We start from the raw sequence: 26,660 nt of genomic DNA on the forward strand, positions 1-26,660 counted from the left end.
GGTCTTCGCATTTCGAAGTGGAACAGTGCCGTAACACTAGAACATCAGTGCATGTAATTGACTTCAAGGTGGTGGGAACCAATTCAAGCCGCTAACAATCGCGTGTTTCGCAGTCACACCCTCGGCTTGGTCGCTTAAAGATCGATAATAGCTAATATTTAGAGAAGTACAATGAAACCTATCCTCAGGACGTTATCGATTTTGGTGGCTGACGGCTCCTCCTGTGTCTTCGGTGGCGTTGCTTTCACTACTGGCTGAAGGTACCGGAAAAGGAAGGCAGGCTTTCTGGACCGGGTCGCAGTAGAGGTTCTTCATGCATTCGGTCGGACCCGGGCACAGCCCCGATGGGTTGCAGGGGTCTCCGATGCCTGCATGGAAACGCGCCACCGGTTTCAGAATTCCACCGTTAAAAATCATTAGCAATATGCAAAGGCAGATACAAGATGCGGCAACACTTTTCCGGAAGAAAAAAGTTCTCGAAAGATGTTTTCTGGAATAGGACACAAAGAACAAGAAGCATTTTGGTTTGGGCTAGTTGGTTCGCACCTAAATTTGATTCTGAAGTCGGCGCTATAGAGACAAAGGCAAGGAAAGCAGAATGGAAGGCCTGTCCCTTTGTTTGCTTGCGCCTTGCTTGTCCTTATACCTATTGCGCCGTCAAATCAACCTTAACAAAGAGCAAGTCACTCTTGCTGTACCACGCATGATTCACATAGACCTAGGGGGTGCCAGATAGGATGGACCAATATTTAAAAAAAAACATTCTGCCAAACTGAATTCAAGTGAATCTTGTTAGAAGTTTTGTAAAGTACCTACAAGTGTTTTTTTTTGTTTCGCCTACATTAATTAGTTTACAGTTATTAACTATTTTGTATGGCTCTGACCACTCGGGTCTATAAGAAAAGTTGCTGAGCGCCATAAAAGCAGTCCGATCCTGGTGCTTCCGACGAAATATAAGTAGCGTAGCCCTTTATTTGGCAAAAACAGAAGCCCGCAAAATTAAAGCAAAACACCACGTGGCAGCACGCTTCCTGCGCCCGAATTGGCTGCGATCAGAGCTCTCACATCCGCGACTTGGTTAAGTGGCAGGAGGCTATTCTTAAGAGGAAGGGTGCCAAGGTATACTGAATGTGGCATTGCGGAGGGAGACCTAGAATGAGCACAATAATGAGCAATTATTTGACGCTGAGAGAGGCGGGAAGCTTCACGAAGTTGCGACACAGAAGGGGGATCATTGATGATGAGACCCAAGCAGACATTTTGGCTTTCATGGCTGCAAACCCTCAGGGCACCATGAGAGTTGCGACTCCTGAGGTGGGCACATCTATGTTTTTAGTGTCGAGAATGGTAAGGAAGGTTCAAATGCTCTCTCTCATATCACCTCCACCTGTTCCAAATATCAGAAGGCTTGATTACGCAAACTGGATCTTGGTGAAAACTGACGAAATACCGGACTTTAGTGACAACATGCTTTGGACTGATAAAGCTAGCATCTCCAGAAATTCGGAAGTCGACATTCATACTATTAGGATCGAGGTGAGCGTGGTCGGGCCGGAGAAGGGACGAGGAAGACGGGAGACGGGGTTACGAAGAGAAGCAGGGAAGGAAGAAGTTTACGCAGGAATATTTACATTATTTACAAAAAGGGTAACTGAGAGGGTCTCTCAGTGTAAGGGAGAACTTCTTCAGGAGTCAACAGGAGTGCTCTCTAGTCTCACAACAACAGCCCGTTAAATAGCGCACGGATTCCCCAGATCCCTGTCTGGGGAAATAGTTCGAAGAATGACGTGTCCAATCAGACGGACCGTTGTGGATACTGTTGATACCGCCCACGGCAGGGCGGCGCTGGGCCTTGGGGCTCTCCCGCAGCTCGGTTGATGGGAGAGGGTAGAGGCTCAGTAATCAAACACTGCTGCCACTCAGCACACCACCACTCTGTTCGTTGACCCGAGGGTCGACTCGGCCACGGAACGCCGCCATCGTCGCCGCATCTTCGGCCTTCGGCGGTCTTTGACCTTCGCCGCTGCCACCGTGGTCCCACGGTCCTGGAAGGTCGCTGTCTTAATCCACTTAGGCAGGAGGGGAGGTATCACAGGCGCTACAGCACCCCTCTTTAACCTTCGCCGCTGCTTCTGCCGCTGCTGCCGTCTTTGCCAGCCCCCGCCGCATCTTCGGCCTTCGCCGGTCAGGGTCCGCTGCCTTAATCCACTTAGGCAGGAGGGGGGGGGGCATCCCAAACCCAACAATACCGAGCATTGCTGAAGTGGTACGAACGCACACTGGGTGGCGCAGTGAGAACACCAGTATACCATTGGACATTCGGTGTCTCGTGTGGGATCTTTGACAGAAGAATAATTGTGCCTGTATTTCTCCAACACACGCTCACTGCGCAATGGTAGTTGAACGGCACCTTACTGTAACGACAGCGGTACTTAAACGACATGACGTCACCCTGAACGCTGTCCGACAAATGGTTGCACAACAATTTTGCTATGAATGTTGCCCCGAAAACTGAAACCATATGGAGCTCGTCCAGAGGCGAGTACATATAAATACGAAGGACATGTATGGGATTGTCTGAAGGGGTGATGGTTGGCTTGCTGTGTGCGTCATGCTACCGCTTGATGACGTCACCGTAGTTTTCTTGCCACCGCTAGGATTTTCTGTACCACCTGCGAGTACATTCGCCGTTGTCTTTTCTCGCAACAGGACTAGTAATGCATGCGCATTAAATTAGGAAGCACAACTGATGTCTTCACAGACTTGTGCTAGACGAATGCCGCTGAAGCACCTGCCAAATCTCGATGAAATAAAAAAAAAATGGTTCTTAGTTTCAAAGTTAACACTGCTCCCCTTCGTGATAGAGGAGGTAGTTCAGCCTTTGTCTAAATTAAATAGCCCACAGGGGCTGCCGCTGAACCGTGCTGTGCGATTCATTACGAAACGGCAGCGCTAATTTACATCTAGTGAAGAGGAGAGCCATTCTCATGGTCACCGCTCAAAAAGTCAGGACTCCTACGAATGACAGTTTACCAATATCCCTCGAGAGAAAAGTATACTACAGCTGTATTTTACCGGTACTCACCCATAGGGCAGAAACGTGGAGGCTAACGAAAAGGGTTCAGCTTAAGTTAAGGACAACGCTGCGAGCTATGGAAAGAAAAATGATAGGTGCAACGTTAAGAGATCGGAAGCGGATGGAGTGGGTGAGAAAACATACGCGGGTTAATGATATCCTAGTTGAAATCAGGAGGAAGAAGTGGGCTTGGGAAGGGCATGTAATGCGAAGGCAAGATCAACGCATGGTCCTTAAGGGTAACGGAGTGGATTCCAAGAGAAGGCAAGCGTAGCAGGAGGCGGCAGAAAGTTAGGTGGGCGGATGAGATTAAGAGATTTGCGGGGATACCGTGGCCGCAACTGGCGAAGGACAGGGTTAGTTGGAGAGACATGGGAGAGGCCTTTGCCCTGCAGTGGGCGTAGTCAGGCTGATGATGATGATGATGTTTGTAGGACCAGCCTCTGCCAATATATTTAGAATATTGAGCCAATTAGCCGTGCTGCTGGGGTATGCACTCCTGAAATGCACCTATTCAGCCCATACACCATATTCAGCCATATTCAGCCCATTCAAATGTTTTCCCCTGGTTTGAGAAGATGAAGAGCAAATAAACCTAGAGGGGACACTTATGTTCCGCCTTAAGGGTATGACGCCATAGAGCTAATGGGTTGACGACCATGTGTACGGAATTGGCGATTCTCTACTTTACATTCATAGGTCCCTGGGAGTCCTCATACCGCTCTTGGCACAGTGGGGCCGCGGTTAAGCGATTCGCCACTGCCCTGCGATGACAGGTGCTGCCCCCGGTGGGGCTTCTGCGAAGCAGGTTACTCTTCCCAAGGAACCTCTCACGACCACTCTTTAATCGAACTGCCACCAGGCACTCTATTCAGTTCGCTCACAATCCGGTGGGCAGCTTCTGACGACACCGCGAGGTCACGTGACCTAGGTGGCCCCGCTCCCATAGGTTTATTCTGGCGGAATTTTTCGCTCGAAACGCCAACAACGACGACTCCGGATTTTTTTCCAGAACGGAAGCTTTAACGCTATCACTTTAAAAAGGACTGTACGCAGAAGAATGGACGACCGCATTTCCCGTCGTCCCTTCTGTGTTCTGTCCTGATTTGCGCCTCACCTTCTCAAGTTATGCGCCAACTCATCCAGCAACGCATCTGAACTTCCCCAGGAGCTTATGGTAAGGAAAGCGAGGACAGCTCCCGGGCCCGTGAACAGAGGACGAGGATCTCCCGGGTCTCATTCAGTTGCAGCCTTCTTCCAGCCAGCGCCAACTGGCATAGCCAGCGCTGGCAACGCCATCAAAAGGCAGGCAGCAGCCATTTGAAGGCCTAGTTAACCGGTCATCCGTGAGGTGACGCACCTCGGTGGGCGCCCGCCTTGCATCACACAGGCTTCGACATACCACAGCGGCGTGGCGCCGTCTGGTGGATGCTTCTAAGACCATCCGCTTTTCAAAGGGAGTTGCGCGGGCGCCCTGCTCAACTGTTACCCACAACGTTACGTCCTCCTACGTGACGTCAACGGTACTGAGGCAGCATGACGTAGAGCTTTCTACAGCCACCGCGACCCGACGCAGACTTAACTAACGCACGCGTAAATCTAGTGGGCTAAGAACAACGGCAGAAAAGTCAAGAGAGTCTGGTTCGTTATTAATGGGAAAACATTGTATGCATAATGCGGAGGAAAACCCGTGACCAGAAGTTGTCGGCAATATGTGTCCACAGGAAGTGGTACTTCTCACGAGACCTCGTTCGAGAAATGAAATTGCCGGCATTGGTGTTCGAACCCAGACCCTCTGCGTGCAAGGTGGGCACCCAACGCATATTCCACGAAGGGTCGTTGGTTCAAGCGCGTTGCGAGTCGTCTGCATCGAGTTCAGGAGTGAGTGTAAAGTGCTCGTTGATGCATGCGCGGATTGTACTCACTGATCCTCCTGACGCACTGCTTGCAGCACCCGCAGAAGCCGGCGCCGCGGGTAATCCGGCCATCGCAATGTTTGGGAAGGGGACGGCAGGTGTACTTGAATTGTGTGCACACTTCTACGGCACACGGGCAGCCGACGACGCAGGGAGCCGCAGAAAGCACGATAGCCAGCCACCACTTAGCCCCCATAGTTCTCTCGCGATAAAAGAAAGGGGAAAATCAAAGTAATAACGCAAAGGGTGCGCCTACAACTAAGCGCTTCTGATCCCCCAACGAGCGGAACCATCACCCTTCTTCTTCATCTAGGAGATCCAATCTGTAGGCGCCACCTGCGAAGAAGAACGCATCTTTTGATTCACGTTCCCTTCTTGCGTCTTAAAAAAGAAATTAAATAGAGCAATCAAATTCATTGCTATCGCTATCGTCCTCTCGCGAGCTCTATAGTCCTGTCGTGTATTTTTGAAAAATACGTTCTATATACCTCATTAGAAGGTAGTAGTAGTAGTAGTACAAGACCTTTATTCCGCCATAATTTACAGGCCGTGCATGTCGACAGCCTGGGCGACCAGAAGTCGCTGTTCTTCCTCCCCTTCAGCGCCAAGCCAGTTGAGCCAGGTGGTGATGGATAAAGAAGGTGGTGGGTAGGAACCCGACTGATGAGCAGCTGGGCAATAGAAGAGGCAATGGGCCAGGTCCGCATAGATACAGGGGCAGTTGGGACAGGAAGGGTCTGATCGATAGCGATAAAGAGGCGAGACGGGGTGATAACTGCATTCATTTGGATGTGCCGAAGAAGGCGAGCCTCCGGCACCGCGAGCGATGGATGAGGGGGAGGGTAAAGGCGTTCGTCTAGGCGGAGCTCGAGGTAGACCGCTTTTATGGTGCGGCGAAGGGTGAGTCTCCCACCGTCCTCCGAGGGCTTGGGCATGTATACATTTCTATTTCGTCGCTATGCGTAGGTGCAACATTTTTGGTACGAGTAGAGCAAGCGACACGTAGTGCATAAAACGCTACCTATCGCCAGCTTTCTTCTCTATTTTTTTTCTGAGGCGACATTAGGCCTCAGAAGAAAGCTTCTAGGAAGGGCTCCCGGTTTATTAACTTATTTGTGAAGTACTAAATCTAAACAGGCACATACCTTTTTCTATTTCTGTTGCGTCGAAATGCGTGTGGCGCGACCGGTTGAGTGTTGAACCCACTTTGTACTGGTCAGTACAAAGACATCATGCATTCCTTCGTGGTATCGCGGCATATACCGTATTTTCCGCCAGTAATCGCGACACTAAACTGTTTGCTTATTTGTGCGTTTATTTGGCCTTACGCGAACAGGATTGCCGTCGATACTACCCTTCTAGGAAATAAATTTTTTGAACGTTCGGCAAGAAAGAAAATGAGGAAATATTTCAAAACACCTGCAGCACATTTATGCTTTATATCTCAGTGAAAGTAAATGGATTAATTAGGCATCAAAATGAAGCTTAAAGACCAGGAAGAAATAGCGCTTTACAACATGGAAAGCGCGCGAATAGAATGTCTTGAGCAGAGAAACATTCCGAACATCTAACATTAGAACAAAAACGAAAATTCTTTGTCTCAATGATTAGCTGGTGGTGGAAAACGTTATTTGCTCTATTTTACAGTGGTTTTTGCGGCGGCTTCAGACGGAGTCTTCCATATTCTCTTCAGGGTCGTTTGCCCTAGTCCAGGGCTCCGCTGAGGGTAGCTGCCCTGCGTGCACACCTTACTTATCCTTGTTGAACTTTCAGGATGTCGCTGGATAGCTTCCTCTCCCACTGTTCCGCACTCGGGTTTTCAATTATAGCTAGCTCGTCTATTTTCTGGCAAGCCCATGTGGTATGGTATAGGGTTGGTTTGTCTCCACACCACGGGAACTTGTTCTCGTACTGCGGGGGGATAGATTTTGCTTAGCATGCTCAGGCACGGGAATGTTCCCGTCTGTAACAGTCGCCATGCTACGGCGTCTTCTCTATTTAGTCGTCTGATCCCTCTGTAGTAGTTTAGCAGCTCTGTATAGCTTTGGGCTACCGGCTGGGGTTCTTCAGCGGGGTCGGTAATGTTGGATGCTCGGTTTGTTGCGTACCCTCGAGCTATCCTATCCGCCTCCTGATTTCCTGCAATGTCGGTAGTACCCGGCACCCAAACTATCGTGTGTTTGGCCTGGTTGTTTTCGGTTTTCTGCTAAACAGTTCTCTCGCTGTGAGAAAATTTAGTCCTACACTTGTCGATTAGAACTGGAGTTAGAGGAGCGCTTTCTTCAACATAGCATTCTCAGCGGCGAACTACATCAGATTAGAACTAAGGTGTGCTGATTGGCAGGATGGTTGACTAAAATTGCATAGTTAACTCTTTAACCATCACTGTTAGGCCTCCTAATAATTGAGGGTCCTGTATCCCACCGTAATTATTATTCATATCAGGTTTTAGAATTCAGAAAACGCGGTTACACTCAGCGCTGTTACCCAACAAATTCTGGCTAATTCGACGAGTTACGAGCACTGAAGAAGTTCCTTTGCCTGCAAGCTTCTCAAAAGCGCATGTATCTTGGCGAGATATTGCCGACATTTGTTAGACCATACAGCCGAGGTTAGACGTGTGCTCAACATTTTATAAACTAATATGGATATTAATTACAGTGGACTACAGGGGGTGACAGAAAGTTAGGTGGGCGGATGAGATTAAGAAATTGGAGCCCCGCCGCGATGGCTCAGTGGCTACGGCGCTCGGCTGCTGACCCGAAAGACGCGGGTTCGTTCCCGGCCGCGGCGGCTGAATTTCGATGAAGGCGAAATTATAGAGGTCCGTGTGCTGTGCGATGTCAGTGCACGTTAAAGAACCCCAGGTGGTCGAAATTTCCGGAGCGCTTCACTACGGCGTCCCTCATAGCCTGAGTTGCTTTGGGACGTTAAACCCCAATAAACCAATAAACCAAACCTAGGAAGTTTGCGGAGATAGGGTGGCCGCAGCTGGCGAAGGACAGGGTTAATTGGAGAGACACGGGAGAGGCCTTTCCCTGCAGTGGGCGTAGTCAGGCTGATGACGATGATGATGACACGCTCTCAATAATTAAGGAGCCTAACAGTAATAGTTAAAAAGTTAATTATCCATTATTAGTTAATGAGCCTGCTAGTTAACATCTTTTAGCAAAACTGCGATGTACTACACAGCCGACAATGCTAAGCCAAAAAAGCACTCCTACTAACTCAGAAAGCTTATTTTAAAAAATTATGTGCAGTCTGAGGTGAAACTCCCTGTAAAATGAGCATTCGCAGCCGCGGCTCCGGAAATTCACGGGCGGCTTTTATACCGCGCACAAGTTCATGAATGCAGCCAAGAAGTAGGGGCATTCAAGAGGCTCCGTAGCTACACGTGTTTGCAGCTTGTGCATCGTTTGCCGAAGTCGCAGCTTCGCCACAGGCAGCACATATTAGAGCTGTAAAACAGACCGCTCCTTTTCTCGGATAAAGCTCTTACGCCGTCGTGCGCCGAGCCCATGGCGCGAGAAATTCGTTGCAAATACGCCTGTGAAGCACTACGACTTTACGGTACGACGTGTCATCCTTAGGAGAAACGAGAACAGGTAACGAGGCCTACTTCTTCCAACGGTAAGAATATTTATTTCATCTCACTGCTTGATACTGGGCGTCTCACCGTAAACTGGCTGAAAACACTGCTGCATCCTGTATCGCTTTGGTGCTGGTTTAGTCGGGTGGATAGAGCTGCGGTGCTGACTGAGTTATCATACTCATTTAACAATGACCACAGTATCCCAGAACCTCGCAGTGACTCTATCTCTCACCAATGTAGCATATTTTGAGCATGATGCATGACGTATTTGCAGCAAAATTGAGCCATAAACAACAATTATGGACAAAACCATTTTTTGGCAGGAAACAATTAAGGAACGCAGTTTTTTTCATAAAATGTAATATTTCACTATAACAATTCATATATGTGGATATCACCCGATGGCAGGCTTGTAGTTTTTTTTTCTATTAACTTTTTTGCTGTCATCAAAAGCGTTCCCCATCGGTTTTCTACACCAGTGTTAGCTGTTCTATGCGATAAATGGCAATGCTTTGAAAGAAAGATTTTGCTACATATCAGAAGAACGAACGATTACTTTCAATATTTCTATAACAGTAGATTTCAATTCTTCAATGTTTTGAAAATTGTTGCCCGAGAATGTTGCAGATGCATATTTTTGGCACGTCTTATGATGCACAGTATGTAAGGCGACGCTTCCTGCGGTGTGCTATTTTTCGAATACCGTAATAATACGAGCATTCTCGAGATTGTCCAGCGGAACCAATTTGAATGATAGCTGGCCTAAACTGTTGCTTCACTCTTTGTCGCATATGTTACGGTCAGAAGACGCAGATACTCTGAGAGCCTTGCGGTAACTAATATCAAGCAAACTGCACTTTCAAACATTATATGTAAATAATTCAGGTGATTTACTTACTGATTGTTGAAGAGCAGTGCCGCTGCATTGAAGGACTAAAGATACAAAAATTTTGCTTTCGTTCGTTCTTTCAAATGATACCTAGACATTACCATACATGGATCACCCTTTGGTATTTCCCTACGTCCGCTAAATAATGTGTAATTGAATTTCTTCTTGAAGAAGTTTGGGTTTTGGTTTCAGCAACCCAATGATGGCTGCGCTGTGTTAAAATTGTTTCAGTCACGTGAGTCATGAAAAAAAACTGCATTGTAATCTCGGATAAGCAAATATATTCTCTAGAACGCTGAAGTCAACCTACTTGAAGCGATGGAATAACAAAAAAAACTACGTATCAGTGTCTATAGCAGTCTGTTTCATGCCTCACCTGAGCTGTACAATCCTTAACTCCTTGCTTTCGGTTCGTGAAACCGAAGTGGCATCAGAGAAGAAACTCATTTGTAAATTATTTAGCGATGTAGGTGGACACTACGCGGTGGTCCATGTATTATGATGTCGTATGCACCATTACAGAGAAGAAATTATGCAACTATATTAAAATGTCTATAGCCCTTTAACAAGCAACATGACGTGGTCCACATGTCGCAAATATTTGCTCTTGTGTGAGTTAACGGTACTTCATGAAAAGAGGCCTAGCATGAGCTATATTGATGCAAGAATAGTGCTCGGAATGCGAACTCTCATGATAACCTACCTAAAACAAACCATGAGTTTATCTTCAAAGAACTACGTAATCGTGAGGACAAAATCTGCGGACACGTTTTGCGGACACTTTTTGCTTACGGGACAGAGCCATACCGCGTGTTCCGTATTTATCTGTCCCTGTTACGAAAAATTCTCCTGCGCAACCTACTGAACTATATGGGCTCAAAATGCCGACTACAAGGGGTGGTCTTCGTCTTTCGATAAGTAATTTAACATCTAAATTTGCCTGCGTTTTCGGGAATCGGCGAAAAACTGCATTCAGCGGCGGCAGAACTTTTCGTCCAGGCGAGAAAAGAAGCCAGTGTGACAGATTGCGCCATCTGGCGAGCGGTGTTAATTTCAAGGAGCAGACGACACGCAGATCCGAAGAAACCGCGCGAGGTGTGCATTCCCGCCCCAAGCCGTGACATCGGTTGCCTCACCGCTCGCCAGATGGCGCAGCCTGTCAAAGTGGCTTCTTTGCTCGCCTGGACGAAAAGTTCTGCCGCAGCCGAATGCAGTTTTTCGACGATTTCTGAACATGTAGTCAAGTTTAGATGTTAAATTACATATCGAAAGACGAAAACTATCATAAGCTACCTTGTAATCGGCGTTTGAGCCCATATAGTCCAGTAGTTTGCGCAGGAGAATTTTTTCAACACGTACAGACAAATACGGAACAGGTGGTATAATGCTTTCTCACTAAAACTTGCTTACGCACACTTTCAGGAGAGGAGGGAGCATGAGGTACGCCGCCATAGCAGCCGCCATCGTCCACGCCGCCATGTTGCTTTCTGGTCCCACGGCCGTCCAGCCCAAGCAGTGCTACGAGGGCTACTGCAGGGAGGTGGTCTGCAAGCCCATCAGCGCCAGCGAGTGCGACGGCCTGGTGGTGCCCAACGCCAGCGACTGCGGCTGCTGCGACTACTGCGTCAGGCAGCTGGGTGAGCCTGACTCGGCAGTGCCGGCCAGAAGAGACAAGGAAAGAGTTCATGATTTTGTTCACAGCGCAGGAACGGGAAAGACGAAAGAGTGACACAAACAAGCGCTGACTATCAACTAGTTTTTATTGAAGAACGAAAGGTGTATATATACAAACATTAAAACACTTATAAAGAACACAGAAGTTATCGGGAAGGCACGTGGGAGCTTAGATACCTCAATTCCCTCTCAGATAAGGCAATGGAAGGTTTGTGTCACTCTTTCGTCTCCTGTAGCGTTCAAGTTGCGCTGTGAACAAAATCATGAATACTTACCAACTCGCCTATATTTCCGCCTTGCTGAACGAGGAAAGAGCAAAGGAGAAGAAAACGAGACGAGGGGGGGGGGATGCTGGCACGGTTTTAACGCGACAGCCATTAAGGCTCCTGCAAAGCGAAAGACCCGGTGCAGACCCGGCTGCGTTGTTGTCCCGGTACACCCTCGTCACGCGTGACGTCACACGGCGATGTCTGGGATGAAAATAACTTTATAGCGCAGTTATAATGTGAACTAAGGTCGGCGCATGCTTCAAACATCTTAACTACATCGAGTGATTTTACATTAAGAAAATTTTGTAAATTTTTTATCGGGACTGCAACTCGTGATCCTTGGGTCGCCAGCCAGGCACGCAGCTGACTAGGCCATGTAGGCACTCTAATATGTCTGATGTACAACGGAAGGGGAGGGGGGGTGTTACTGCACTGTTTGTGTCCTTTTGTCTTTATTTGAGGCTAGCAAAGGGCTTACTAGCAGAGTGAACTAGAGACGTGCTAATTAGTGACATACTATTTAAATGACAACTGAGCGCAAACTGAACCGTGCTATAGTTCAGAGATAAGAATTTGGAAACTGTGGCGTGATACTTGCGATAAATGTGTGTATGTGAACAAGGAAAAGTCACCGCATGTGAAGAGAAATACACGCAAAGAAAAGTGGCTGCATACGAAGAGCAACTGCTGAAAGGATTCGTTAGCTCTGCCGCGTCGTAACCTTAGAGGCGGTGCTTAGAGGCGGTTGCTCAAATGCGCAGAGCATCACATAGGCGGGGAAAACGTACAAGCCTAGGGTTGGTGAAAGTGGCACCCTTCCAGGAGTATTTTGCGGTTGTAATGCGAAAATGTCTTCAAAGACACGTTTTGTTAAATTCACAGCCAGCCTGGTATCAACTTGAGCACGTTGAATACTGCCTGTTAAGGCTGGTGAAGAACAATCTAGTTTCCTCAGATGGTAAGGCGTTCCAAAGTTTGCTACCTGTAAATTACAAGGCTCTTTCTCCGGAAACTATCTTAGGCACAAAGTTGCCTGGCTAGAAAAAAAAGGTAACCTTTAATATTTGATGTAATTTGTAGGGGAATCTCCAAAGATGAAATAGATTTCATAATAAGAGAGTAATTACCCGTTAGCATCGACCTTATCGCCGCCGTTCGGCTACAAAGGAAAGATGGACAGCTTTCTCAGAAACTTCGTACTTGAAGAAAAATTCGTCCTGGCCCGAGGTTCTAACCAGGACCCTCCCCCCCCCCCCCCCCCCCCCTCCTCACCGTAGCAGTCGACCCACCAACTGAGCTAACCGGGACAGCCAGCTTTCATCATCATCACCACCACCATCATCAGCCTGACTACACCCACTGCAGGGCAAAGGCCTCTCCCACCCTGTCCTTTGCCAGTTGCGGCCACTGTATCCCCGCAAACTTCTTAATCTTATCCGCCCATCTAACTTTCTGCCGTCCCCTGCTACGTTTGCTTTCTCTTGGAATCCACTCCGTTACCCTTGAGGACCAGCGGTTACCTTGCCTTCGCATTACATGCTCTGCCCAAGCCCATTTCTCCCTCTTTATTTCAACCAAGATGTCATTAACACGCGTTTGTTCCCTCACCCACTCCGCCATCTTCCGATCTCTTAACGTTACACCTATCATTTTCCTTTCCATAGCTCGCTGCGTTGTTCTTAACTTAAGCTGAACCCTCTTTGTTAGCCTCCACGTTTCTGCCCCATAGGTAAGTACCGGTAGGATACAGCTGTTGTATACTTTTCTCTTCAGGGATATTGTTAAGCTACCATTCATGACCCGAGAGAACCTGCCATATGCGCTCCACCCCATTCTTATTCTTCTAGTTATTTCCCTCTCATGATCCGGATCTGCGGTCACTACCTGCCCTAAGTAGACATGTTCTCTTACTACTTCCAGCACCTCGCTACCAGTTGCGAACTGCTGTTCCCTTGCTAGGCTGTTGAACATTACTTTGGTTTTCTGCATGTTAATTCTTAGCCCCACCGTTATGCTCTGCCTGTCTAACTGATTGATCATGCTTTGCAGTTCTTGTCCTTTGTCAGTTGGCCCCAGTGTATTGGTACTTTTCATGCATTTATTCTTTGTACAATTCATTCACTCCGCTTTTTTCTTTCCCTGTACAGAGGAAGGTGAAATCTGCTTCTCATTCACCCAGTTCGGCCTGGCTCTCTGGGGCCAGTGTAAGAGCGGCCTCAAGTGCAACAAAACCATATCCCGTTGCGACAAAAAGCCCGTCATACCGTTCCGGTGACCACTCACGCAGAAGTTACGTAGAGCGAAATGCACGGCAGTTGGACGTTGCCCATAAAGTCGGACAATGTTCGGAACAATACATTTCATATTTACTTCGCTGATCTCTGACTTATGTCTTTCTTTTGTCCGGGGCCGTAAACAAAACCCGACCCGCCTATGGACCAGACTATGATACTGTCCCACAGGTATGACATAGGGACCGCTTCGCGCATATTCTTTAAGCCCAAAGCCAGGCACCAGGCGCTACCTTTCGCCGGGCTACCAAAGTACTATGAAGTGCCCTTGCACCGTGCACTAAAGCGAGCTTTGTAATCTCTGGAAGTGCTGAAACATGTCCTTGTCAACCTCCTGGAAGTACAAGAAGCCACCTGGACGCCACTGCATTGCCTACGCTTGCATTCACAGCCAGAATAAAAGAAGCAGCTGGGTTGTGGAGCGCTGTGTGCGTTGTTCGTGACGTGTTCGTCGAGAGCTCTGCCTCTGGGGACTGTTCCGTCTGCATCCTCCTGCGCCAAATACGGATTGCTACTGTGCATAGAACGAAACACGAGGCAAGTAACGTGCTTGAAAGCGTCGACCTAACTGCGTGGCCATCACAATACCTTTAGCATGAAATGACAGTGTTACGGGAACATGCAGGTATGCTCGGAACATCCGGAACAGGGGAAGCCTGCTTCCTTGCAATTCCTCTACAAAGTCTCTACAACACATACATTGCCTCATAAGGGTGCGACGTTTTGACGCATATAAACCGCAAATGCTGCTTATTTATTTATTTATTTATTTATTTATTTATTTATTTATTTATTTATTTATTTATTTATTTATTTATTTATTTATTCATTTATTTACAATATCCTCCATCGCCGAAGCATTGCAGAACGGAGTGGGGTTGAAATGGCACTATATGCACTGAACACAATATGCACTACACAATATGCACTACAGCACTGAACATTTGTGAGGCATCGATGTCACTAGGCCGCGCACCCTACATCGTCCCTCCAGCCCGTATATCTCATCGCACTCGTCATCCTTTTCAAGTTTCCAGACCTCGTGCCCGTACTACCACCTTTGCCGCATTTTTTTCCCGTACTGCAGCAGACTGGAACGACCTACCCAACGACATCGTAGCCATCACGTGCTCATCCAAATTTGCCGATGATGTTACCAGTCATGTTTCTTTGTGTTAACACTTGCTCACCAAAATATATGTACCCACCCCTTATGTAATATCCCTCGTGGGTCTTTAAGGTAATAAAATGAAATGAAATGAAGAGTACTGAGTTGTATACAGAAGAGTTTAGGTAAAACAGTATTTATAACCAAACTGCAACAGCGTCAGAGTAAACGATAATATTAGCAACAAACACCTAACAATGAAAAAAAATGCAGATACCAAAACAGACAGTTCAAATTGGTTCTTTCAGAAGTACGAAAGCATAAGGGGACATAAGAACGTCGTGTTGTCAAAAAGCCACATTTACACGTGGAATACAAATGTGGTTATCTTTTATTTCAGGCAGATATCTTTTATTTCAGCTCCTGGAGAAGTGCGGACTTTGGGCTGGTATTGAGGCTATAGAATTTCAGTGAAAGTGTATTTGTACGATTGATACGATTTATTGATGAGCCTGGAAGGTGTTGGTAAGCCGCGACCTCCAAACGATATGTGAAGAGGAATGTGTTTCAAGCGCCGGCCTCACGGGTGGGGAGAACGTGAGGGGGAGGCGACCGAGGTACGTCGAGTGACCAAGGTAACGCAGCCACCGTGGCGCTGGCGCATCGATAAGTAAGGCTTTAACTTTACTAAAGGCTATTATTGATGGTATGCTGTGTGTTCAGTTGAGTGAACGGATGTCTACAGACGAAGGTCTTCATGTCGCAGACCAGTCCAGCCTTGCACACGGCTTTTTGGGGTAGGCCGAGCAGAAGATAAGAAAAGCATGATTGTCCCACATCTGCAAATGAGAAAAGCACTGATTAGTTAAATGTCTCAAAAGAAACAGTCCCTTATAATCCTTCACAACATCGTGAATACTTTGCTACAAAACTATACAATGATCTGAAGAAAAGTGGTTAGCGCGACTAGAGAGAGACATTAACATTGAATAATTTGACGAGACGGGCGCTCACTAAGTCAGAACCACATCAGTCGACAAGCAATCTGTTAAAAGAAATTAGAAAGTTTACAGTCAACGTCAACAAAACATGTTTTGCAGCTATATGTACAGTTCAAATTAAAATCGTTGACTGAAGAAGCGGCCAAACCACGTTTGCTGAAAAGGGGAAATTTCGTGGCCCCGGAGCGCGAAGATTTCGCGGTGCCGTGCCAACACTTTCCTTTCGCGGACCAAAACTAACCGCACTAAACCATTATGGCAACACATACACCCGTCATATGTAGGTTACATGAGTACTATCACTATGGTTTGGTTTGGTTTATGGGGTTTAACGTCCCAAAGCGACTCAGGCTATGAGAGAAGCCGTAGTGAAGGGCTCCGGAAATTTCTACCACCTGGGGTTGTTTAACGTGCACCGACATCGCACAGTGCACGGGCCTCTAGAATTTCGCCTACATTGAAATTCGACCGCCGCGACCGGGAACGAATCCGCGTCCTTCAGGTCAGCAGCTGAGCACCATAACCACTGAGCCGCCAGTACTATCACTATCTTGTCGATGACATCCGTTGACGGTCTTCAAGCAAGGAAACTGCCAGGAGATATTACAAAGCTGCAACCACAGGGGATCTATTTCCGGCCAGCCGTCACGTGGGATAGTCTGTGACAAGATATTTTTGAAGCCGTTCAAGAATACGGAGGCAAATCTATGAACAAACAGTACCTTCTCCATCTGTTTCCTCTATACTTCTCAGGCACGTATTCTTGCCCGCTTTCGCAAATGATTTTTTATGCGGTATATCTTTAACATACAGAAAGTCACTAATCCTCATCAAAATCCCGTACAAACTATGGGTTCCAAAAACTAACTCACATAATTCCTCATACATTAAACACCTATCCATATTTAACAGAATTGTCACTACAAAATATGTCCGAGGTCAGATTTAGGAAAACTGTTCATGAATATTTTTGTTATAGCTAGTTGTGGTGTGTTTCTACCTAATCAGTTTTTGTTTTTGTTATGTTTTGATCTTAGTTTGTTGTGCTTAGCTCTATGCATGCCTGATCTCTGTTTCGTTGTCAATATATCCGCTGTTTTTCTAGTTTCTGTTACTTATGGAAACTTTGTACCATTGCCAAGTGCCACTTTGTTTTGTTTTTTTTACATGGGGAGGGCAGGCCTCTGTCAGGCGCTACTAGGCGCCTTTAGCTTGCTCTCCCTTGTTTGCAGTCTCTGTACTGGCCAAACAAAACCAATAAATGAAATAAATAAATATCAATAATTTAACCCTATACACACCTATATTTACTTCATACGCTACATCTGCGCCAGCAATTTGAATGTAAACAGCCTCAAAACACACGACTCGATCCCGGCCGCGGCCGTTGAATTTCGATGTCAGTGCACGTTAAAGATCCCCAGGTGTTGTAAATTATTCCGGAGACCTCCACTACGGCACCTCTTTCTTCTTTCACTCGTACCTTCCTCCGTTCCCTAACAGCGCAGTTGAGGTGTCCACCGAGATATGTGTGAGAGAGAGAGAGAGAGAGAGACTGCGCCATTCCCTTTTCCAAAAAGCAATTTACCAACCAATTTTTACCCGCCGCGGTGGCTCAGTGGTAACTGGTAAGGCGCTCGTCTACCGAGCCGGAGTACCCGGGTTCGAACCCGACCGCGGCGGCCGCGTTTCGATGGAGGCGAAACGCAAGAGGCGCCCGTGTGCTGTGCGATGTCAGTGCACGTTAAAGATATAAAATTGGTAAATTGGTTTTTTGAGGAAAGGAAATAATGGCGCAGTATCTGTCTCACATATCTCGGCGGACACCTGAACCGCGCCGTAAGGGAAGGGAGGAAGGTGGGAGTGAGAGAAGAAAGAGAGAAAGAGGTGCCGTAGTGGAGGTCTCCGGAATAATTTCGACCGCCTGGGGATCTTTAACGTGCACTGACATCCCCAGGTGGTTGAAATTATTCCGGAGACCTCCACTACGGCACCTCTTTCTCTCTTTCTTCTTTCACTCCTACCTTCCTCCCTTCCCTTACGGCGCGGTTCAGGTGTCCGCCGATATATGTGAGACAGATACTGCGTCATTGCCTTTCCTAAAAAAAACAATTTACAATTTACAACCAATTTTTAAATTCTTGAGGCCCGAGTACTGTGCGATGTCAGCGCACGCTAAAGAACCCCAGATGGTCGAAATTTCCGGAGCCCTTCTTCACCAAAGCGTTGCCATAGCCTAAGTCGTTTTCGGAGGTTAAACCCTCTAAACATAAACATGAATGTAAATAGCTTAGTTTCGATGTGACGATAGGAGCAGGTCAAGGTCAAACAGATCATCGTGCATTTCGCTCAAGAAAGCTGTGCATTGACTACAAGCCAGACTAAAAAATGTTTTACGCGTCAGCGCATACGCTGTAGCTCGTTCGGTTGAAAAGTCGGGGGTGCAGTAGTAGTAGCCGGCACCACGCGTCGGAAATAATCGGGGTATGCGCAAATATTGCCGCAGAATGTCCGGATAGTATCATACAATTCAGCGTTTCGTGCAGCATAAACTTACTATTTAAGCTAAACCCTAGCTCGCGCCAGGGACTCGAACCGGCGGCCAATAATGGGGGCTGCGTAAAATAAATCGGATCATGCGCGGATCCAGTGTCCACCGAGGCAGGTGAGGCAGTTACTGCGTCATTTCCTTTCCTAAAAAACAACAATTTTCGATTAGTCAAACGGGCAAGGCGTCGCGCCGAACGGGTGATGGCGTTCCGTGGACTCCCTGGCAGCGCTGCAAGACGCTGTCGCGTTGTCAAAGGCGAAGCTTAAGCGTCCTCCAATTTTATTGTGAAAGCAATACTACGCCAGGTGTCGCCTCTTCGTGGTACCGCAGCCTACCCTTCACGGTCGATGGTCAGTCATGTGACTACTGACGTCATACCAGAGCGAGAGATGGGGTACCAAGTCGGCTCTTCAGCGCACCGCAGCTAGACTTCGCAGCCGAACGACAGTTGGCGGTCGGTCATGTGACTACTGACGTCATATCAGAGCGAGAGATGGGGCACCAAGTCGGCTCTTCAGCGCGCCACAGCTAGAACTTCGCGGCCGGTCGACCACCTGCGACCGAACAAAGGCGCGTCTAGCTAATACGGCGTCTTCGTTCACTCCCATCTTTCTCCCTTCCCTTAGGCGAGGTTCGGGTGTCCACCGAGATATTCGAGAGACATAGATTTCCTTCCCTCAAAAACCAATTTACCGTCGAGCAAGGCGTAGAGCCGAATGGTCGATGGCGCTCTGTGGACTCCCTGGCAGCGTTGCAAGACGCTGTCGCGTTCCACTTTTAGAGGCGAAGCTTAACATCTTAACCACACATCAGTTACACAAGCAGCAACACTGCGCACCACCCTTAAGCGAAACATATAGCGTAGCCAAGGGGATATTGCTTTCGCAATTACCTAGGCTTAACCAAAGCTAAGCCCCAGCAATTTTTTTTATTAGTAATAGTAGCAGTAGCGTACTAGAAGTGCTTTTAATAACCATCATAATAAAAAGAAGGAAAACTTATAGCCTCGGCATGTAACAGCAGCAGCAATGCAGCAACGACCAATGTTCTTCTATTTCTTGGTGCAGATGCTGTCTTGGAACGGCCTTTGTCATGATTCGAGCGACCGGCAGCACATTCCCTGCCTGACATCGACTGAGCGCCCCGTATCACCTCTTCGGCTGCCTGAACAGTTCAAGTCCGACTCGCTACGAATGAGCGAATGTTGCCCGACGCCACCGGAAGAAGCCATCGCCTTCAAGTGGTCTGCACCTTTGGCCGCTCAAGCCCCATCGTCACAGTCATCAAGCGTATCACGCCCTTTTATGCACTGGCAATCACTGAGCGCCTTCAGTGGGCATCGAACAGCAGCAGCAATGCAGCAACGACCAATGTTCTTCTATTTCTTGGTGCAGCTCAGTCCATGTCCTTCTTTTCACTGTAAACGCACAAGTAATGTCAACCTGCTGCTTTTACCATGCCCAAGTGTATTCATCTGCATAGTGTACGAATGTGTATATGTGCTGAAATTATTGCTCTTAGGTGGCGATATTGAACAGAACCAAGGGCCCCCTAAAAAGATCCTAGCCAGTCCAATGATGACGTAGTCACTCTGTTAAAATTTTTAAACGAAAAAATTGACAAGAACCATGGCGAAATACTCTCCCAACTCAATGAAGTTCGGCAAACACAATCAAAGCTTGAGCGTCAAATGGCCAGTATGAACGATAGGCTTGTTGCCGTAGAAGAAAAAGTAGCTGCCTCGCAAGCCCCCAGCGCCTTTGACATTCCCCGGGAAGTGTCTGAGGCTGTACAGAATAGTGCGTTTTTCAATTTAGTTTTTCAATTTAGTTCTATTTTCTGGTTGGTTGCTTGTTCTTTGTATAACGATGTTAAAATAACCATGTTCTACTTGCTTCTTTTTCCCACCCCAGTTATGTAACCCCCCTCACATAATACTCCAGTCGGAGCCCGTGAGGTATTTGAATAAATAAATAAATAAATAAATAAATGAAGCAGAGGCGTTTAATAAACGACTTGACGACCTCGAAGACAGGTCTCGACGCGATAATCTACTTTTTCACGGCCTCCTTGACACGCAAAACGAATCATGGGATGAATCTGAAAAGCTCGTGCGTGAAAGGCTTTTTTCTGAAATGGACCTTGAGCTACCCAGCGAGGCTATAGCACGCGCGCATCGGCTGGGTAAATTTTCGTATGACAAATGCCGTCCTGTCATAGTCAAGTTTACGAATTTTAAAATCCGAGAAGCTGTGTTTACTGACCGAAGCAAAATGAAAAATGCTGGGATAAAGGTTACGGAAGATTTCTGCTTGTCAACTCGCAACGCACGTAAAAAACTTTTCGACTTTGGACAGGCAAGTGGAGAGAAGTACTATTCGTCAGAACAAATTGTTCATAAAGAATAAGTGTTACATCTACATTTCGGCATCAGATAGCATCTGTGAATATCATATCAATAACGAAGCATCCCCACGCAGCCCTGATAGTAGTGCCTTGCCAGCCGATGATTCTACCGCGAAGCTACCTGCTCGTGGTCATGAGCTTCCAAATGACATATGCGTTTTGTTCTCTAATATTCGTAGTGTTGTTAACAAGCGTGATGAACTGTGTACTCTCATCGACACGTGCGCCGCAGACATTTTGGTACTCTCTGAAACCTGGGTGAATTCAAAGATTTCGAATGATGAAATACTAAACTGCGAAAAGGATTTCATTACTTATCGATGTGACCGTGGAGACAGAATAGGAGGCGGTGTTCTGATAGCGGTCGTTGATCATCTGCATTCTTCGCACGTGTCACTTGTTTCTTCACTAGAAATTGTATGCGCCTCTATACGCATTAATCATCGAGACGTAATCATCTGCGCATGCTATCGCCCTCCAAATGCTCCATCATCTTTTTGTAGTGAACTTCATGATGTGCTCAATCGAACTTTAGTTAGGTTTCCTTCTTCGCCAATCTTTTTACTTGGGGATTTCAACATGCCAAACAAAAAATGGTCTGGCGCGTTTCCTTCCACTCTGGATTCGTCACCTGACACGATTGGCTTCACAAATCTGTGCAATGACTTCAATTTCTTCCAGCTCATTACCCAGCCAACCCGTATCACCACAACTAGCGCTAATATTCTTGATCTTGTTCTAACTACGCTTCCTGAACTAGTTCATTCATTGGCAATTCTACCAGGCCTCAGTGACCACTCCTTCATCCAGTTTGATCTTAAAGACACTAACACACGTGTGCGACCCAATCCCAAATATATCAGAGATTATTCAAAGACAAATTTTCCGTCGATTAACGCAGAACTCGAAATCTTCTTAACGGAGTGCATGCTAAACTTTTATAACCGTTCTGTGGAAACGAACTGGCGCCTTTTTAAAGAAAAGGTTCATTTTCTCGTCCAACACAATTGGGTCCATTAATGGATTCTGCACAGACTGAAAAGAGGGCAGAGAGGCCGCCGCGGTGGCTCAGTGGCTATGGTGCTCGGCTGCTGGCCCGAAAGACGCGGGTTCGATACCGGCCGCGGCGGTTGAATTTCTTTGGAGGAGAAATTCGAGGCCCGTGTACTGTGCGATGTCAGAGCACGTTAAAGAACCCCAGGTGGTCGAAATTTCCGGAGCCCTCCACTACGGCGTCTCTCATAACCTCAGTCTCTTTGGGACGTTAAACCCCATAAACCAAAGCAAACCAAAAGAGGGCAGAGGAACAGATGATTGCTGTAGAATCAGGCAAGCAACGTTCCTCGTGGTTCACTACCGCATTAAGACGCCTTTTAAGTAAAAAAAAAAAACCATTTTATCGCAGAGCGAAAACCACCGGTTGCTCTGATCACTGGGATTTGTATCGTGCCGTAACATCTAATTATCGAAAAGCCTTAAAAAACGCCAAGGTTTTTTTCCAGAGTACGCTTCCGTTTTTGTTGGTTGATAATGCCAAAAAATTTTGGAACATCATTTCTGGTCCCAGCAGCGGCGCAGCCATTCCTTCATCAGAGCGCCCTCAAGTGCTCAACGACGCCTTCTCTAATGCTTTTTTACAGCAATCATCTGTTCCTCTGCCCTCTTTTCAGTCTGTGCAGAATCCATTAATGGACCCAATTGTGTTTGACAGTACTGGCATAGAAAGTCTAATTAATAATCTCAAAATTTCTTCGTCTTCGGGAATCGACGACATAAATTCTAAATTTTTAAAGAATACAAGTGTTTATTCTTCCATTTACTTGTGTGCACTGTTTTCGCAATCTTTGAATTCAGGACAGCTGCCCGGGGACTGGAAGGTGGGTAAGGTGGCACCAATATTCAAGTCTGGTGATGCTCACTGTGCTCTTAATTACAGACTCATATCATTAACGAGTGTCCCGTGTAAACTTTTTGAACATGTCATTTTTTCTAATCTGGTTTAATTTCTAGAAAATCATTCGTTCTTTTTCCCTCATCAGCATGGCTTTCGTCAATCATTTTCTAGTGAAACGCAACTCATTTCCTTCACCCATGATTTATTTCATGCATTAGACAAGGGACTTTTCATTGCGTATTTTTAGATTTTCAGAAAGCATTTGATCTTGTTAATCACCAACTGCTTTGTTTTAAGCTCGGTAAACTGAACATCGACCCAAACATTATTTCATGGATCGAAAATTTTCTTCGTTACAGAACTCAATTCGTCACTGCAAATAACGCTGATTTCTCACCATGCTCTGTTACCTCCGGCGTGCCTCAAGGTTCGGTACTCGGGCCGCTGTTGTTTCTAATATATATTAACGACCTGCCAATTTCTATTAACTCCACAATTAGGCTTTTCGCAGATGATTGCGTTATTTATCGAGTAATCAAATCCGCTTCAGACTCATCCATACTTCAAAGTGACCTAATAAGGTATCTAATTTGTGTAATAGTTGGCTCATGAGACTGAATACTAACAAGTGTAAGGTCATGCGTATTTCACACCGATCTGCTAACGAAAATCTTATTCCCTACCATATATCAGGTTCTTTCCTTGAGCAAGTTACCACATATAAATATTTAGGGGTTCATATAACTTCTAACCTTTCATGATAGGCACATGTTGATTATGTTGTTAACAATGCTAACCGCATGCTTGGCTACTTGCGTCGTAATTTTTCCATGGCTCCATCTTCTATAAAGCTACTACTCTATAAAACCTTAGTCAGATCGAAATTAGAATACGCGTGCTCTGTGTGGGACCCGGGACATCCAACTCTTACTAATCAGTTAGAGTCAGTACAGAATCGTAGCTCCCGATTTATTTTGTCTAACTTTTCCCGCACTGCTAGTGTAACTGCAATGAAAAATACTTTGAACCATCCTAGCCTTTCCCTTCGTAGAAAACTCGCCCGAATGCTAACTTTTCACAAGATTTATTACCACAATCATCAGCTAAAACGGGATCTTCTATCTGAACCATCATTCATATCACCTCGCACGGATCATCGCCACAACGTACGCATTCCATACTGCCGAAGCAATGCACACTTTAACTCGTTTATACCCAAGACGGCGAGCGATTGGAACCACCTGCCCACCTTGTTTGCTGATATTTCTGACACCTGTTTATTTAAAAATTCCGGGGAAAACTATGTGTTTGACTAGGCTGTTTTGTTACCTAATCTGATATGTATTTTGTTCAAGCTTACGTTTTTTCTTTCTTTGCTGTATTACATTACATTTTGCATTTACTTTTTGTTTTCATTTTGCTGCATTGTCTTTACTTTTTTATCCACTCCCTTCTGTAATGCCCCACTGGGGCCCTGAAGGTATTGTAATAAATAAATAAATAAATCTGCTATCGCTACGGGAAGCACCTGAGCTGAGGCAGCGGAAATGGATAGCAGGCAGGGTGTAGAAATGGAATGAAAGAGTTGAGGGGACAGTTAGAAGTTCGTCGTTTTACAATGCATTGTTTATAATGGAGGGACCCTAAAACTCAGCACAAGAGTTGTTTGAGGAATCCGTAAGTAAAACAAAGTGAATACATAACAAGTTATATAGATACAAAATGAGTAAAAAGAAAGATTAAAGAGCTGAGAGCATAAAGAATTATGGCGCTAGACTGGTTTTTAAATTAATGCTTATATGTTAACAAATAAGTATGCCCGGTATTAGTGCACGAATCGTTATACATCAAAATCTGCACGCAGTTAAGCCTATTTGTTTATTTTAACACAATCAGTTACAACAAAACTGCCATTGTAAGTTATCAGGTACGAGCAGTCGCACGTATCACACTCGAAGGCACACCTGAAGCAAGTTTAGTGAAGTGGTTACGATCCACACCAACATTCGTGTTCCTTTCTCATTAATTATTCATAAATGTGTACATCATGCCCATAAATTAGAGCAAGTTGAGGAGTTCAACTTAAGGCACGAAGAAATGCAACAAGGAGCAAACATAAGCAAACGCACTAAAAAAAGAGCAAAAATCAAAAACATGCAAGCATATAAAGACATGCAGGGCATGTGATGCGAAGGCAAGATACCGCTGGTCCTTAAGGGCAACTGAGTGGATTCGAAGAGAAGGCAAGCGTAGCAGGGGGCGGCAGAAAGTTAGGTGGGCGGATGAGATTAAGAACTTAGCGGGTATACGGTGGTCGCACCCTGCAGTAGGCGCACTCAGGCTGCTGATGATGATGATGAATAAAGGGGCACACAATGAGGTAAAAATGCAAGCACGCGACAAAGCCGGCCACACGTTACAAAAAGGACACGTTATTTGAAGACACGGTAGCAGTGTGGAATTTCCATGAAGAAAAGTTATTTTTCCAACACACTCCAGCTCCCGTTCGATAGAGTTATGAACATAGAGGATCACCTAGAGTGCGTATGCAGACTTCGCAGCACCCGCAGAAGCTGCCTTCGTTGCTCAGGTACCCTGGACAGTTCTCGGCGGACACCGTCGGACACGTGGTGTTCGCGCAGAAGTTTGGCGGGCAAACGAAGCCATGCGCCATCTTGAACAGATACAGCGTCGCCCACAGCCTCAGCATCGTTGCCATGAGGTTGCGCTCGGAGTTAGGCACGCCGCACTGCGTAACGTGGAGTCCGAGATTTCAGTCGAAAGCACGAAACCGATGCAATCTTTATGCCTTTGTTGCGCACTGGATCAAGTCACACATGCGAAACAAGACAGCAATTACAGTGATTAAAAAACTTTTAGATCACTGCGGCGACCTGCACTGGAGCACTATATCGACGTCCATGGCTGTTCTGATGTCCATGTATTATATCGACGTCCATGGCTATTTTGACGTCTAAGTGTAATTTTCGGGTTTAATTAACTAATGACACCTCATCAACCAAATTTTTCCCACGGCGACATTTTATCACACGCTATCTATCGCGATCTTTCACGCATTTATGTTCAGAGAACGACGTAATCGTGCGGACAAATTTGCGGACACTTTTTGCTGATGCGACAGCGCAATATAATGCTCTCGCAATAAAAACTGGACGGGACCCTGGAGGGGACACCTCCGGCACAAATTCGCTCTTTTCCGCCTATTGGCGGTGGTGTACTATTACGCCAGTTTCATTTCTACTGCGCGTCCCTGTCTTTGTACCAACAAAGTTATTTTTTGCCAGCCTCATTTCCATAAGTCGCCGCTTGTAATGTGATGGGAAACCTTTTCCTTCTTACCCGCCGCGGTGGCTCAGTGGTTAAGGCGCTCGTCTACCGAGCGCCCGGGTTTGAACCCGACCGCGGCAGCGTTTCGATGGAGGCGGAACGCAAAAGGCGCCCGTGTGCTGTGCGATGTGAGTGCACGTTGAAGATCCCTGCAGGTGGTCGAAATTATTCGCAAGTCCTCCACTGTGGAACCTCTTCCTTCTTTTCTTCTTTCACTCCCTCTTTTATCCCTTTCCTTACGGCGTGGTTCGGGTGCCCACCGAGACGTGTGAGACAGATACTGAGTATTTCCTTTCCCAGAAAACCAATTAAAAACTGTTTCGTCAGCTTCCAGGTTTTCTTCTAAGAGGTCAATATTGGCAGGATATAATGGTTATATACTTTACTTTTAAACTAATAGGTGAGTTCAGACCTATCCTTTATTCATTAAAGTCTCTCTCTCTAATAGGTCAGTTGCTGCTCTTGCATTGATCGCCTCCCAAATGCAGTTATAACCTATAGCAACATATCTGCGGCCATTACTTTTCCTTCACAGATGTACTGCCTTGCTGCTGTAAATACCTTATCTACGCGATAGCGTTAAAGGCTCTGTTACGCAGAAAATCCGACGTCGGCGTTGTCAGAGTCGGCGTAGTGAGCGAAAAG

At 46.4% G+C, this 26,660-nt stretch overlaps 2 protein-coding genes across 2 annotated transcripts; one reads left to right on the forward strand and one right to left on the reverse strand.

Annotated features, from left to right (window-relative positions):
- Positions 1–25,382, reverse strand: LOC149366870 (uncharacterized). The gene is made up of 2 exons (XM_089565978.1): positions 25,203–25,382; positions 1–368 (listed from the first exon to the last, which is right to left on the reverse strand). The coding sequence occupies exons 1-2, from the start codon at positions 25,375–25,377 to the stop codon at positions 193–195; spliced, it is 351 nt and encodes a 116-aa protein (XP_089422104.1). The 5' UTR covers positions 25,378–25,382; the 3' UTR covers positions 1–192.
- On the forward strand, positions 10,909–13,691 carry LOC149366871 (uncharacterized). The gene is made up of 3 exons (XM_089569598.1): positions 10,909–11,154; positions 12,438–12,444; positions 13,564–13,691. Exons 1-3 carry the CDS (start codon positions 10,909–10,911, stop codon positions 13,689–13,691), a joined length of 381 nt encoding a protein of 126 aa, XP_089425724.1.
- Positions 25,383–26,660: the final 1,278 nt, after the last annotated feature.

The sequence above is a fragment of the Amblyomma mixtum genome, chromosome 1 (assembly GCF_055824585.1).
Source record: "Amblyomma mixtum isolate Tamu chromosome 1, ASM5582458v1, whole genome shotgun sequence".
Lineage (NCBI taxonomy): Eukaryota > Metazoa > Arthropoda > Arachnida > Ixodida > Ixodidae > Amblyomma > Amblyomma mixtum.